The sequence below is a fragment of the Gavia stellata genome, chromosome 8 (genome assembly GCF_030936135.1).
Source record: "Gavia stellata isolate bGavSte3 chromosome 8, bGavSte3.hap2, whole genome shotgun sequence".
Lineage (NCBI taxonomy): Eukaryota > Metazoa > Chordata > Aves > Gaviiformes > Gaviidae > Gavia > Gavia stellata.
This window is the reverse complement of record NC_082601.1, coordinates 45,183,428-45,197,347: the sequence shown is the minus strand read 5'-3', so window position 1 is coordinate 45,197,347 and position 13,920 is coordinate 45,183,428. Positions and strand designations below refer to the sequence as shown.

General features: G+C 54.2%; 2 protein-coding genes and 1 long non-coding RNA gene across 3 annotated transcripts; all 3 read left to right on the top strand.

Annotated features, from left to right (window-relative positions):
* The first annotated feature begins 933 nt into the window (after positions 1–933).
* Positions 934–5,754, top strand: LOC132317443 (hydrocephalus-inducing protein homolog). The gene is made up of 5 exons (XM_059820811.1): positions 934–939; positions 2,889–3,023; positions 3,568–3,777; positions 4,658–4,795; positions 5,719–5,754. Exons 2-5 carry the CDS (start codon positions 2,931–2,933, stop codon positions 5,752–5,754), a joined length of 477 nt encoding a protein of 158 aa, XP_059676794.1. The 5' UTR covers positions 934–939; positions 2,889–2,930.
* Positions 5,755–5,839: 85 nt separating this feature from the next.
* On the top strand, positions 5,840–7,424 carry LOC132317394 (uncharacterized). The gene is made up of 3 exons (XR_009484074.1): positions 5,840–5,994; positions 6,508–6,636; positions 7,386–7,424. It is a non-coding gene; the product is annotated as an uncharacterized LOC132317394 (long non-coding RNA).
* A 2,215-nt stretch (positions 7,425–9,639) lies between these two features.
* On the top strand, positions 9,640–11,482 carry LOC132317442 (hydrocephalus-inducing protein homolog). Its single transcript, XM_059820810.1, has 3 exons — positions 9,640–9,753; positions 10,146–10,295; positions 11,444–11,482. Exons 1-3 carry the CDS (start codon positions 9,685–9,687, stop codon positions 11,480–11,482), a joined length of 258 nt encoding a protein of 85 aa, XP_059676793.1. The 5' UTR covers positions 9,640–9,684.
* Positions 11,483–13,920: the final 2,438 nt, after the last annotated feature.

Sequence of the window (13,920 nt, the reverse complement as noted above, 5' to 3'; positions counted from 1 at the left end):
CTGCTTTGGCACTCATCAGGGATCAATGGGCTGTTTAATTGCGAGCCTCTGCTTGGAATTGTTTGACGTGTCTTTCCGTGTTGCCGTGCGCGTGCGAGGGTGTCCCACGCTGGGCTCCGTGGGTGCCCCGAGCGGTGCTGGGCTCTGTCCGGTCCGGGCACAGCAGGCTGCGGGCTCCACCCCTGCTCCTGCCTGATGGTGCTTTGAGAAAGCCACCAGCATCGCTGCTTGCTCGTAGTGACCTGTGGCTGCGGGTAATTATCAGGGGAAATATTCAGGATAAAGGTGTAGTAGAGCTGCAAAATTTCTTGCTTTGGCCCTCTGGGTGAGGAAGACATGGTCCGTGGTGGTGGGTGCTTTCAGGAGGGCACCGGTGGGTCTGTACTGGCTCATCGCGGTCCAGATCTGCCCCTTTGCATCTCAGCCTCACCTTTTTGCACAGTTTGTGTCTCTTCTCCTTTTCTGCTGCACTTTTCACCTCCCTACAAGCCATTCCCCTCTGTCCTCTTCCATTTCTCCTTGCAGCCAGTTGCCAGCTGCCTGCACAGCCACTATACCAGCATCGTCCCTGGGCAGCCCCAAGCATTGTCCTGCTCCATCCTGGTTTCGGAGCTGCTGGGTCAGACCCATCACTGAGCTCACACCACCAGTGCCCACCCAGGGGCCGCATCCTGCCAAGGGGCCGCTGGTGCAGGCTCCCCTTCCTCCCACTGCAGGTCTGTGACCAAAGTTACGTTCTTTTCCAGGTTCAGCCCTCCAGCACCTAAATTTTTCATCAAAGCCCAACCACCTAAGAAGGAGGGAGGCCGGTCGGCGCGCTCAGCATCTGCAGAGAGCAGCTCCAGGGACGGGGGTGCGGAGGAGCCAGCCGAAGCCCTGGCAGCAGTGGGGGATCCTGCCCAAGAGCCAGCAGTTGGAGATGACTCCCTGGAAGCAAAGGTAGATTTTCTTCTCTGCCTACCACCTGCGTTGCCTCCCCCAGCTTTCCACTGAAAAGCCGTGCTCGTGCCAACCTCCCTTTTTGCTGCCCTGCTGCCACATGCCCTGAGAGCGGGCTGGGCAGCAGGGCCAGCGGCTGGACGCGGGGCTTCTGGGGAGGGAGAAATAGGACAGTTTTGCTTGGAGAAGGCCACTCAGATTCTCCTGACTTATGTTGGGTTTGGGATTTTTTTGTTTTTTGTTTGGTTTTGGGTTTTTTTGTTTACAACATCAAAGGAGGCTTGTATCTGCATCATGATGTGAGGGCTTTCAGTTTCCTTTCTGTCTCAAGCTGTGCCAAGTACTGATCTGCATGTAGCACCTTCTCAAGCCCAGCTGGAGCCACCCGCTTTCACGCTTCTGCCTTCCCCCAAGAGCCCGTGTTGCAGTGATGGCTGCAGAGATGACTTTTTATAAAAGAAGGCTTTGCAGACAAAGTTGCCTTTGATGTGCTGACCTTCCTGGTGAAGCTTGCTGCTTTGGAGCTTGACCTTGGTACTAGTGGGAGCTGGCACCTTGTTGTGCATCATGTGGGACAGAGGCTGCTCCTAGGGCCATGGAAAAGGGTGTAAGAGAGCCCGAGAGGCTCTGAAAGTGCCAGCGTTGACATTAAGTTCAAGGAGGGGACCTGCATGTGCTTACATCCAAATATCAGCAGTTTTAATGTTGTAACTCTGCACATTTTTTCTGAATCAGGAGAAATTATACGCTGTAGACGTAAAGAATAGTGTGGCTGAATGTTTTTTGGATAGAAGCATGAAAAGATCTTTATTTCGTGCTCTGTTGACATGTATGCATGGGAAGTAAACCAGGGAAATACAAGTGGACGTGGCTAAGTAGGATCCAAAATTGCTTCAAAGGATTCTTCTGGATTCAAAGGATGCTTCTAGATTGCAGTTTGGTCTTCTGCTTGTGTCACTCTATCAAGGCAATCGCCATATAACCTCCCTGGGGAGGTGGGAGACCACAGGCCTAGGAAAGATGTGGGTTAGCATCTTTGGGAATATACACTTGACAAAGCTTTGCTAAGCTTGAAAACGTAGAGACAACAGAAAGAGCATCGAGATGAGAGAAAACTCTTCCCTCCCCAGTGCTTTATCTACTGGGGAGATGGAGCCTCTGATTAGGTCTAAGGATGTCCTGTAAATATTCTTGCAGATTCTGCTGAAGTCACGGCCACAGCACAAAGCACTTCTTGACATTAGTGAACAAGGGGGTGTTCTTAAACGTCAAGAGCAGTCGCAAAGCCCTCTTTTATAAATAGGGGTCAGAAGTCCAGGGATGAGTTTCCTCTTGAGACATGGTGCCTTTGAGGTTCAATACCAGCTCTTGGCTGCTGCAAGACAGAAAAACATCTCAGCTGCCTTCTTCAGGAAGGTGCTGTTGGAGAAGAATGACCGAGCAGAGATCCTCAGCTCTCCAGCACCGATGAGTGCATGAGATGAAACCTAAGCACCATCTGAAACAGGATAGTTGTGCTGAGCACTTTCTAAGTCCTTATTTTCCTGTTTTTAATACATCTCACTTGCAGCTGTGTTCCTCTTTTTGTCTCAGAAAACCTAACCTGTCAAGGCATGGGGTTCTCGGTGTGTTCCTCGGGCAGGAGTGAGCAAAGCCAGGCTGGCACGAGGGTGCAAAGTACCCTTGAGGTCTCTGCCAGGACTCAGTGCTGGGCGCACGCAGCTTCCTCGTGCAAGCTTGCGTGTAGGAAGTGCAGATGGAGCCCGTGTCTCATCTGTGGGTGGGCTCGGACCCACGCTCAACTGATGTGAGGGACACACCCCTGCTTGATTTGTGCCCAGGTCCCATCTCAGCTGCTCCTGGCTTGGTGAGGTGGTGGAGCCTGCAGCAGAGTGGTCTCACCCAGACCAGGCAGCTGCTTTCTGCAGCTCATGGTGCTTGTTTTCCAGTTGCTGCCGTCCACTGCTGCGGAGCTGGAAGGTGCTGCAGAGATGGAGGGTGCTGCGGAGACTCAGAGCCGGGTGAAGATCAAGGAGTTGATGCCGTTCACGGAGGCAGAGCCCCTCACCTTGGGAGTGGAGGAGGTAAGTGGGAATCTGACTTGCTTATGTAGCCCCCGCTCCCACTGGTGGCCCTTGGCGCTGCTCACAGAGTGGCGTCACAGCCCTCCCAGCACGTCGCACAGCACTGCTGAATCAACCGGTCATTGGAGAGGCCGTGCAGGACATGTCGTAGGGTTGGCCAAGGACGTTACCTGTGCGGCACCTATGGAGGGCATTATTCGTCCCGCTCTTACTAATCAAGTGGTCGATAGGAAATTTTTGCAGTAGATTTTGCTGCAGCATCTTGAGAGAGCAGCATGCAAATCAGAGAGAGAGAGGAGACGTCCCAAGTTACTTTGATGTACTGTATTAATGAATGTATTAGTTAGTGAGTATGGGAGATTTTTCCCATGGTTTCTCCACTGGAAAGTGTAATGGATGCAGGATGACATTAGGATGATTTTGCCTGTGTTTGAGGAACAGGCCCCTCCAGTCATGTCTGCCCTTTGCTTCAAGCCATGGCTCTTCTTCTGCATCAATTTGGATGCTTGACATCTTTATCTCTCCTCTCCTCCCCTCCCTCCAGGTTTTTGACATCCTGCCGCTGTACGGTGTGCTGCAGCCGGGCGAGAGCCAGCGGGTCACATTCACCTTCTTTGGCCACGCAAACATCGTGGCCAGCGTCACGGCACTGTGCAAGGTGGAGGGAGGCCCGACCTATGAGATCGCGCTGAGTGGGGAGGCTTCGCTCATTGACTACCTCCTAGACACCACGGAGATCGACTGCGGGCTGAAGGTACCACGCACTTCTCTTGGCAGTGGTCTTTAAAACCATCACCGGTGGGTTGCTGCTGACCTTGGTCTAGGGGTCTCTCCCCTTCCCAGCTACTTTGTCAGCTGTACAACCTTTGAGTGATAGGTCCTGCATCCAAGGTGGTTTTTAATGGCCATCTCCATCCCCCCCCAAAGCTGGGAATTACTCCTCTTCAAGGTTCCTAACGCTGCCTCCTGGGGCAGGCAGGATCCCAGCGGTGATCTCCAGAGGGACGTGCCTTGAGACATCCATCCACTGATCCGCTCCTAAAGCCTGAGGTGCAAGGAGATGCTCTTTTTCAGTGCTCTCGATTAATCAACAAAATAAACCAGGGAGGAAGTTAACTTGGGCTTCCTGTCACTGAAGCTGGAGAGAATGTCCCAGAATAATCCCCACTTTACTTCTTTTTGGTTAAAAACCCCACAGATATTTCCAGCTGTTGGCCCTGCATGTGTTGCACCGTCTGTCTCCCTTTTTGCTGGTATTTTGCTTGCAAGTACTTGTATGCAGATGGCTTTTCCTCTGAAATGCCTCGATGCCTCCTTCTTTGTTTCAGCTAGATGTTGGATGACACCTTAAAGGGCAGAGGGCTTGTATCCCCTCGTTTCTTTGTTACTGGTCTTTACATGGTTGTTATTGCACCTCTGCGTGCTGCCGTAAATACCTGTTCCTGTGTAGGGCTAAGAGGTACTCTGTGGCTGTGGGTTCCCCAGGTTAACCCGGGAGAGTCAAGTGCCCATATGTCCTCTGCGGTCCCTGCTGCTGTGCTGTGTTCATTTCCTTTCAAGCCAAAGAAAGAGGAAGGAGATGCCCAGCATCAGGCCTGTGTCTGTAACTTCCCGCTCCTCTGTCCTCTCTTCAGCTGTTTAACAAAGTCACCAAAGCAGAGGTCACCCTGCAGAACAGCGGCAAGGTGGGCTTCACCTACGCGGTGCTCAGCCCCAGCGCGGCCACTGCCAACAGCCCTCTGCCCGGCGTGCCCCTGGTTGTGCCCAGCACGGTGAGTACGGAGGTAGCACAAGCGATTAACCCTGGCCCTTTGTCAGGCTGCCTAGGAGAGGGTTGTAGATGCCCTCTTCCTGCGAGCTTCCCAACACACAGCTCTGCTCAGACCCGCGCAGTTGTTGCCGTAAGCAGCATTGTCGGCCCTGGCAGCTTGACAGGGCTCGCTTTCGCTGCAGCTGTGTTGTGCGCTGGATAAGGGCTCGGGGGACCAAGTGGCAGGATGTGTCCCGCTCAGGAGCTTGTCCCTGCAGCGTGGAGGGGAGCGGGGAGCTGAGGGTCCAGCCCCGCGTGCTGGAGGGCGAGCCGAGGAAAGCTGCGGCTGTGTCCTGTCACCCCGAGCCATGTTGCCATCTGCTTGAGTTTGCTCTCGACCTGGCTGGCGTGAGCCCAGCCCGGGGATCGGACAGTCCTTCTGGAAGCCCGGAGAGGAGGTGACCTTCCTGGCAACACCTTCTTCCTGAGATCTCATCCTGGTCTCTGCTCCTGCGTTTCCAGAGATGTATGTTTGCAGGTCATTGTGAGTCCAGATAGGCTCGTGCACCCTCGGTGTAACTGCACAGGCAGGAGATGTTTGGTTGGGGTCGTTAATAAGGGGTGAGGCCCTTCGACAGCAGCCTGGGAACCACTGACATGCTGTGAGAGGAGCTGCTGGCTCTGCTGAGAGCGCAGGCACTTCACTCATCTTCCACAGCAGCTGGTAAAAGAGCTTTTATTTCTTCGGTCTGGCTCTTGCTAGCAGAGGGTAAACACCGTTAGCAGAAGAGCTGTGCTCCTGCTGAGCGCAGGGCAGTCTGTGCTGTGGGAATGCATCCCTACGAGCCCTCTGAAGGACACGGTGCATCCTGGTGTAGGAGACTTGAGCTTTTGGGTAGAAGAGAGCTAGAAGGCGATGTTGTCTGATGCTTTCTTATCTTTGAGAACCTGCCTTCTCTTCTCAGCGTGTCTATCGTCTGAGCCATCCCTCCACCAATCCCTCTTTGGTTTGCATTCCCTCCCTCTTCTCTCATGCCCTGCAGGGTTACATTGGACCAGGCAAGGAGCAAGTGCTGAAAGTCTCCTACCTGCCAGGAGTGCCGGGAGTCTTTTGCAGGACTTTCCAGGTCCAAGTGGGTCACCTGGAGCCGAAAGCGATCTCCCTCAAAGGAGAGGGGATCTTTCCCAGGACCTACTTGGACCTGCCCAGGAACACCAAAGGTGAGCACTGCCTGTCTGCTCCCCAGGTATGTCCCTGGCTTTTTCCCCCATGTCATATCATATGGCCATAGGGCAGCTCCCACCCATCTCCACCAGGCCTGGAGGTTTCAGGGCTGTCAGACCAACACTCAACCCTCTGCTTGCTTCCTGAGTGTCTAGCAGACGAGCCCATGTGGGCTTTGCCCCGGGAACCATCCTGCAGAGCTTGCCAGCGTATCTGTTGGTGGCCTGCAAAGATGATGCCTAGACAGAAAAGCTTGGGAAAGCTGTAATGCAGGCTGGCAGGGATTTTGTCAGGGTTGGCTTTGCATCGCATTGCAGGGGATGAGGTGCTCCTCTGTGGGGAGGAAGATGCGTGGGAGTGAACATCAGGATTCAGAGAGGAGTAGCAGCATAGATTGCTCGAGGAGTTTGTTTCTGGGAGAGGCCAGCATCCGGGGAGTGGGACTTCCCAGCTTAAATGGGCATGGTGCAGTGCCCACACTTCTATTTGTGGATGTTTTCTTCCTTCAGGAACCAAACAGTATGAGAAGATCCTCAGAGGCAAGAGCAAAGATGGACTAAGACAGCCAGAGGGATGAAGCAGTGGTTCTGGGGGAGGCTGCGGCTGTGGAGCCACCCACGGACAACTCGGGCACCGTGGTGAGAACGGCTGCTGCCCCGTTTGTCATGTGCCACCCTCCCGCCGTGTCACTTGGTCCCCTTGCACCCTGCAGCAGTCTTCCCGGGGCCCTGCTGGCACTTGGGATCTCCCTGCCCGCATCTGGCCATGATCACGCATCAGCTCAGCGTTGCCCTGGGGGCTGCCCACCTCTGGTAGTTGTCCCTCCTGTAGATGCACCAGCTACCTGACTACCCCAGGGAGAGATCCTGAAGACTATGCTCATGTGATTGAATTTATGGTACTTTGTGAATGGAGATGCAGGTCATCGCTGGGGTGTTTGTGACTCACACCCCAAGCCCTGCCAAGTTTACAGAGCTTCATAGCAGCAGCCTGACTGCACTCTGGGACCATGCTGTCAGTGTTTGTCTCCAAGAGGCACCAGCTTTGTCGTGGTTCCTTTTTGGAGAGAGCTTTTGTCCAAGCTGCTTTGGCAGTGGCTGGGGGTAGGCAAATACTTGGAGCGCTGGAAGGTTCCTGGCTTGTCTGTCTGTTTGTCTGGCCAGATCAGCTTTTATAACAGTGACCGGACAGGCAAAGATGCTGGAGTTCATTTCCCCCCAGATAAGGTCCTGTCTAAGAGAGCAGGAGGTGTCAGAGACACTGAGCAGGGAGACAGGAGGACCCCATCGCCCCTCTCAACAAGAGCAGGGTGGGATCCTCTTTCAGAGACAAGCCTCTCCCTTAGGAAGGACCTTTGCTAACCAGCCACTGTCTTTGCTTTCCTCAGTTTGACACTCGGCTGCAGATGCAGACGGAGCAGGTGCTGATGGAGGAACACGCCCTGGAGCAGCAGAAAGCTCTCGCCTCTGGTCCCTCGGAGGACACTGCCTTTGACCAGCGTGCTCGTCGGAGGCTTCTCAAGTTAGTGGGGACTCCCGTACCCTATCTCCAGGCACCCTGAGGGCAACACCCGGTGGCACACCCCTGCTCCTGAGAGCTCCTTGTCCCTGCAGAGCTGGGAATAGCTGGGCACTCAGCTCCCCACCGATGATGGGTTCTGTTCTTAGAGCTGAAGGGGTCCAGTGCTGACCGTCAAGCCCATCCAAACAGCACAGACAGCATCCCTGCTGACCAGCTCTGAAAGAGGGAACTCAAAGCTGGCATCTTTGTTCCAACTAACAGATCCCACTAAGCAAAAAGAGCTGGGAACAGCACAGGTCGACAAAGCCTTGACAAGCCCTACATGAGGTGGCTTGGGTGCTGGTGGGACTGCAGGGCTTGCCTAGGTAACTTGTCCTTCCTTTTGCTCCTTCATGAGGAGGGACGGGCACCGTAGGCTCCAGTTCAGGAGGAAGAGGCTCTGCAAAACAGATTGTTTAGGTGTTTTCCTGAGTGGGATTGCTCTGGCAAAGGACCTTCCCATGAATCTTGTAGGTGTTGATTACTGCATTTACCAGTGCTCCTCTGGGGACAGATCTGGTTGCAGAGCAGTACAAATGAATTTTTTGTTAAGGTCCCATTGGTAGCTGATAAAACCTAGGACCTACCCTCCCTGTGACTTACCAGAGACTTATTACCAGGTGGTCAGGCTTGGGTTTCACTGGCTAGAGTTGAGCTTTTACAGCAGTGAATACAGAAATATCCATTTCATTGGCATCTTCCATCCACTTGGAAACATAGCCAGGCTGTGGTTTAAGGGCGCTCCTTACTCCTCCTTTCAGAGCTGAGCTGCCCGAGTACGTCCTGGACTTTGGCTATGTCATTCTCGGGAACATCCACACACACATCATGAAGATCACCAACACCGGGCAGTTCCCTGTGTCCTTTCACACTGACGGACGTGTCCTGTGTGACACAGGTAACCAGTGCTGGGGAGACTTGACGTGGGCTTGAAGGAGCTGTCTCTGACAGATTAGCTTAAGCCACTGGACGTGGGGAGTTTTCCTGAGTGCTTGTTTGTATAGCTTTGTCCTCCTTAGTACGCCCTGCTTGGTGCCTCGGAGCCTGAGTTCTCCTGGCCAGCAGTGCCCAGAGACCTGGCCTGCCTGTGGCTGCCCTAACACGTGATTGCAGGGGTGAGCTGTGCTGATCACCGTGGTCACCTCTCAGCATGTTCTGCTCTTGGCTACCGTGAGCATCATCTTGAGTTTTTGTGCACGCAGTGGGTTTGCGTTGCAAACAGATGGCCCCTTGGTGGTTTGGAAGTGCTTTGGTTTGGCGTTCATAATGTCACAGCACTTCTGTTCAGCCTTTATTAAGAAAACAGCCTGTGAGGTCCTCTGGTGTATCAAAATAGGCTTCCGAAACAGGCCTTGAGGTAAGGCTGCAGTGCCATCAAATGGTGACTCGCTGTGTCTGAGGGCTGGTCAGTTGTCTCCTCTAAGTTGTTTTCCAGGGAGCACCACAGCACAGGGGAATCATAGTTGGAAATTCTCCTTTGGAGAGGTCTGCGCATCCTTCCCTGGGATGCCTGATAAAGGAATTACCAGCGCTCCTCAGCTAGTATGTTTCCTTTTGACCATGCGAACCTTGGATTCTGGCTGTGAAAAGCCTTTCTCCTGGAGCGGTGACATGGGAGAAAGAGTGGCAGGCTTCTCTGGAGAGGCAAAGAGCCCTCTTCTTCACAGACCTGCCAGCCAGGACACCCCTATGGCCTTAACGTGCTTGTGACACATTTCCTGTCACTTGAGCGTCTCAGCTGCTTTATTTTCATCTGTTCAAGGTTTCAGCGTGGACCTGGACCATGTGAAGCACCTGCCCTGCTGCAAGACCAAGACATTCGAAGCGCACTTCGACCCACCAAGTGCCAACCTGCCACTGGGAGCGGTGGACGTGCTCCTGCCCATCAAGGTACCTCACGGTCCCTCATCTCCCTGTGCCCGCACCACCTTTTGGGGCAGGCAGCAGGTTGGGGACAGCAGTAGATGTCACTTGGGCTCTCAGCTGGATGCTCTGTCCTTCACTAGGCAGCAAGAGGCCCCACGTTTCACGTCCACCTCCGTGCCAACGTGACTGTGCCATCCCTCTGCTTGTCCAGGGACAGACCGGAGTTCGCTGTCCAGTGTGGGCAGTGCCAGGAAGAAACCATGCAGCTCCACAATCAGCTCCAGGTCCCCTGTAAATGGTTCATCACCATGAATGAGCCTGTTAAGAAGGTAAAGCACAGACAACGTGTAGCGCCTAACTTCTTGGTTGGGTTTTCTTTGCCTCTCTTGCCTTTTCTGCCCCTGTGGCTGCCTGAGCACTTGGGCTACAGCTCGTTGAGGAAGCTTTAGAGAGTACAGAGCAAATCTGGTTTGCCTGGACCTGTTCACTAGCTGATGCTTCACTTGTCTGCCATCTTCCCCCATTCCTCCTCCAAGGACAGTGCCTCCCCATCTGCCTGCCCTGCCTATATGTCTTCCCTCCAGTTCTAGAGCAGTGGTGGCCACGGCTGGTCTGGATGTGGATGCTCTCAGCACCGTGACAGTATCTCAGAGCACTGCAGGACCTGAGGGTCTGTTCTCGCAGACCAAGGAGACCTCCCACAATTGTTTTTTGTGCTCAGGTGGACAAACCTTTGCCAGTGAGGGTGCATCAGAAGCTGCTGCAGGAGTTCAAGGCCAAGCCCTGTGTTTTCAAGGTGCTGCCCTCGGCTGGAGCCCTGGCCCCAGGACAGCGCTGCAACATTCGAGTCAGGCTTTCCCCCCCAGAAGAGGTGAGATCGGCCGGTGTCACCCCCAGGAGGTGTGGCAGGGCAGTGTGGTAACAAGAGCCCAGCACAGGGAGGAGGAGATGAGGTCTGCCTGCACATGGAGCTTTCTGCAAGCCCCGTACCCACGGTGCCTCAGTTTCCCCTGCAGCGCACTCTTCTGAGAGGGGCTTTGAAATGCCAATGGGGAGCTGGCACAGAGAACATCAGGGCACTGCGGTGTGGCTCCCTCTCGGCGCATGGGGGGAAATCTGCCTGTTTCCCCTCGTTTTCCCCCTTGCATGGGCGTGTTTGCAGGCTGCAACGCCCTGGTGCAGAGCGGCTGGCACGCTCGCAGGGGATAACTAAACCTGGAAGGGCCGATCTAGGCTAATCCTGCTGCTGGTACCAGCAGACAAAACAGCCACCAGACCCCTTCCTGGGCATGGCAGGACGGTCACCTGTAGTGGTATGCTGCCAGCAGTCCCTGTGGCTCTGGCCCAGCCTGCCTGCACGTTCCCAGGCAGTTTGGGAGTCAGCATAAAAGATGGAGCATTCCCAAAGGCAGTCTGTGTGTAGCCACCATGACTTCGAAACTGGCAGTGGGTAACAGTATGGACACGAGTGCTTCCACACCTAGGAAGCGTCCCAGGGATGTTTGAATTGCTAGTAGAGCTGTAACCATCTTGTCTCTGGCTTTAACCAGAGCCAAGCATTGAGCAGAGAGGAAGACCCTTATCTCTAGCCAGTGAGAGCTCATCTGCCTCCTTCATGTAGCTGATGTTTGCCTGATGCATGAGTTCCAGGACTGTGTCTGGGCAACATCATAACCCTGAAGAAGGAGGTGAAGCAGCCCCTGAGTGCTGTGGGAGCTGAGTCCACCCACGAGGACCTTTCTTATGAGCATTGTGCTCCCTCATGACTAGGTGGAAACATGTGGTAGTCTGTTTTAGATCCATCTGATCCCCAAATACGCAGTTCCACTTCACAGCAGGATTCATCCCAATTACTCAGAGCCAGCATGCAGGTGCCATAGCCCCTGCTATAAGTTACTATCTGTTTTCCATTCACCTTACAGGTACTGGTAGCATCCTTGACCTTGGGGCAAGGGTTAACTTTGAGGCCCTGTCACCTGGGACTTCATGGAGGAGCTCTCTGCACTTCTCTCTTTTCAGAAGTCCTACAGAAGCAAGCTGAAGATTAACATTTGCTAGAGCAGCCAGCCCCTCCAGCTGCAGGTCTCGGGGCAGGGGCTGGAGCCACAGCTGGAGTTGAGCACCGCAGTGCTCGAGCTGGGAGCGGTGCTGCTGTACAGCCGTGGGGCGGAGGGGGACGGTGGTGGTGAAGAACCCATGCGAGTTCCCCATCGAGTTTTACTCACTGGAGTTCGACCAGCAGTACCTTGCTGAGGAGCAGGTGAGAGGGAAGGTCTGGTCTGCACGTGCATGCTCCCATAGCTCCACAGGGCTCCAGCGTTCCCAGGCTTGTGCCGGGGAGATGGAGGCAGTCCCCAGGGCAAAGCCTGGTGGCATTTCAGGGTTAGCCAGCTCGGCTGGCAGGCTGTGGAGGGGCTTGGATAGTCCATGTTGTTGGGAGGAAGGAATGAGGGAGAAGACAGGTTGGCTGGGGAGTCTGTTCATGGGATGCAGGTCAAGAAACACATCCCATCTATGGTTTCTCTTCCCTACGCACACAGATCCTGCGGATGCTCAAGGACTAAAATTGCCACACCACTTTCTTGCTGCCTCCGCATGCCCCGGGTGAGAAGCTGCCCCCAGAGGTGCTGGAGTACTATCAGGACCAGAAAAGACTGCAGGATGAGCAGGCAAAGCACAAGACTGGGGAACCAGCAGGCCAGGACAACGGTGAGGGTTTGGCATTGGCTGTCCTGAGTGTGGACACAGCAGGGAGTCCAGCCCACCTCCCCTGAGCTCTCCATGACCTCATTCTCCATGGAAAGCCCATGCTTTTAGCAGCCACCGGTTCCCCAGCTTGGTGGAGGAATTCCCGGGTGAAAGTCTGTGGTTTGGAAAGCGCATCCTCTGCCAGCCCTGCGTGCAGTCTAAGCAAGCTCATATCTGCCTAGCATGGACTGGGGAAATAATCAGGTTATCCCCTTGTGTCCCTCATCCACAAGGAGTAGGACTGGATGAGTTCTTCAGCCGGTAGACCCAGGTCTAATATCACTAGCTCTTTTGTGTTTGCTCCTTCCCAGCAACAAAAGCACAAGCTCAAAATTCTCCTGAGGGCAGAGACAGCCTGGGCAGGCTTCCCTGGGCAGGGAAACTGCCTTGGGAGTTTGCTTTCTTGGGAAAATTTTCTGTCTTTTGCATGCGGCCATGCAAAGTGGCGAATGGCAAAGAGCAGGTTGCCTGGCCATGTTCACCCTCTTCTTCCCTCCCCATGTCCTTCCTCCTCAGCAAACTTTGAAGATGTCCAGTCTGTGTCAGACCAAGGAGGAAAGCACTCTGCTGGGATTGTTCACACCATCTCATCCCATAACTCAGTTGTTCTCTCCTCCATTTTTGAGGAAAGCCAGTCCAGCAAGGTGGACTCTGAAGTTGAATGTGGAGAGGAGGAGGAGGAAGGCGCTGAAGAAAGACGTGGGACAGGTAATAACGCAAAGCCCTTCACCTATTTTATGTCTGTTGTGGCAGCAGGGCCTCAGTGGAGGACTTCATTGTCATCTCCATCACTTCACTGCAGCCTGGTGCCATCTTCGCTCCTGTGGGCCCTGAATGCACTCTTGCATATGAAGTCTGTAGGATCCTGAGAAGAGTCTGGGGCAGGGACAAGGGAGAGGCCAGGGAGGTTTTTCCCAGCTGGCTGGGCTAGCATCCCTTTTTCTCCCAGCAATTCCCAGTCTCTTGCTCAAGCATTCCTTGCTGGCTTCGATATCCTATAACAGCCACGAGCTCCATAGCCCCGCAGCAATGCTGTGCCATGGGCGTCTCGATGCATTTGTATCTTGTCTGCTGGTTGCAGAGCAGTCCAGTTGTTCCTCATCTGCCTTTTGTTGGATACACTTGTAACACCAAGCTGCCCCCCAAGGACCTCACCTCTCAGACTTGTGACATAGAGAAACCATTAAAATATGGTTTCATACACATGGCTAGGGCTACTCCAAGTTGCATTCAGTTGCAAGGCTAGCACGACCGTTGAGCAACCGGTGCTGAGTGTCGTCTTGTCTCTACAGGAGGGACAGCGAGACCCTGGTGCTGCGAACCAGCACCCCACCGCCCGTGGCCTGGCGGGTCAGTGGGCTGGAAAACCTCGGCAAGGAATTCTCCGCGTCACAAGATGAGGGCATCGTTGCTCCCCGCACGGAATTTGGTGTGCATCTCTATTTCAAGGCCACGAAGGCTCTAAGCATTAAGAAGATGATCCGACTGGAGGTGAGGGGGACTGTGCCCTCCCTGGCAGAGCAGGGCAGAGTGATCGCGGTGCTTTTACGGATGGAGACTGTGCTTGAAGGGTACCCTGCCAAGAGGGCAAAAGGGTGAGCCTTCCTGAGATTCCTTTCTACCTGCATTGCCGGGGGCCAGGCCCTTAGCAGCAAGGGACTCTCACTGAAGGACAACATTTTGGAAACTAGGTGACTACTAGGGTGCTCTTGTAGCTGAACTTCACGGGGCAAATACGTTGTGGAGTC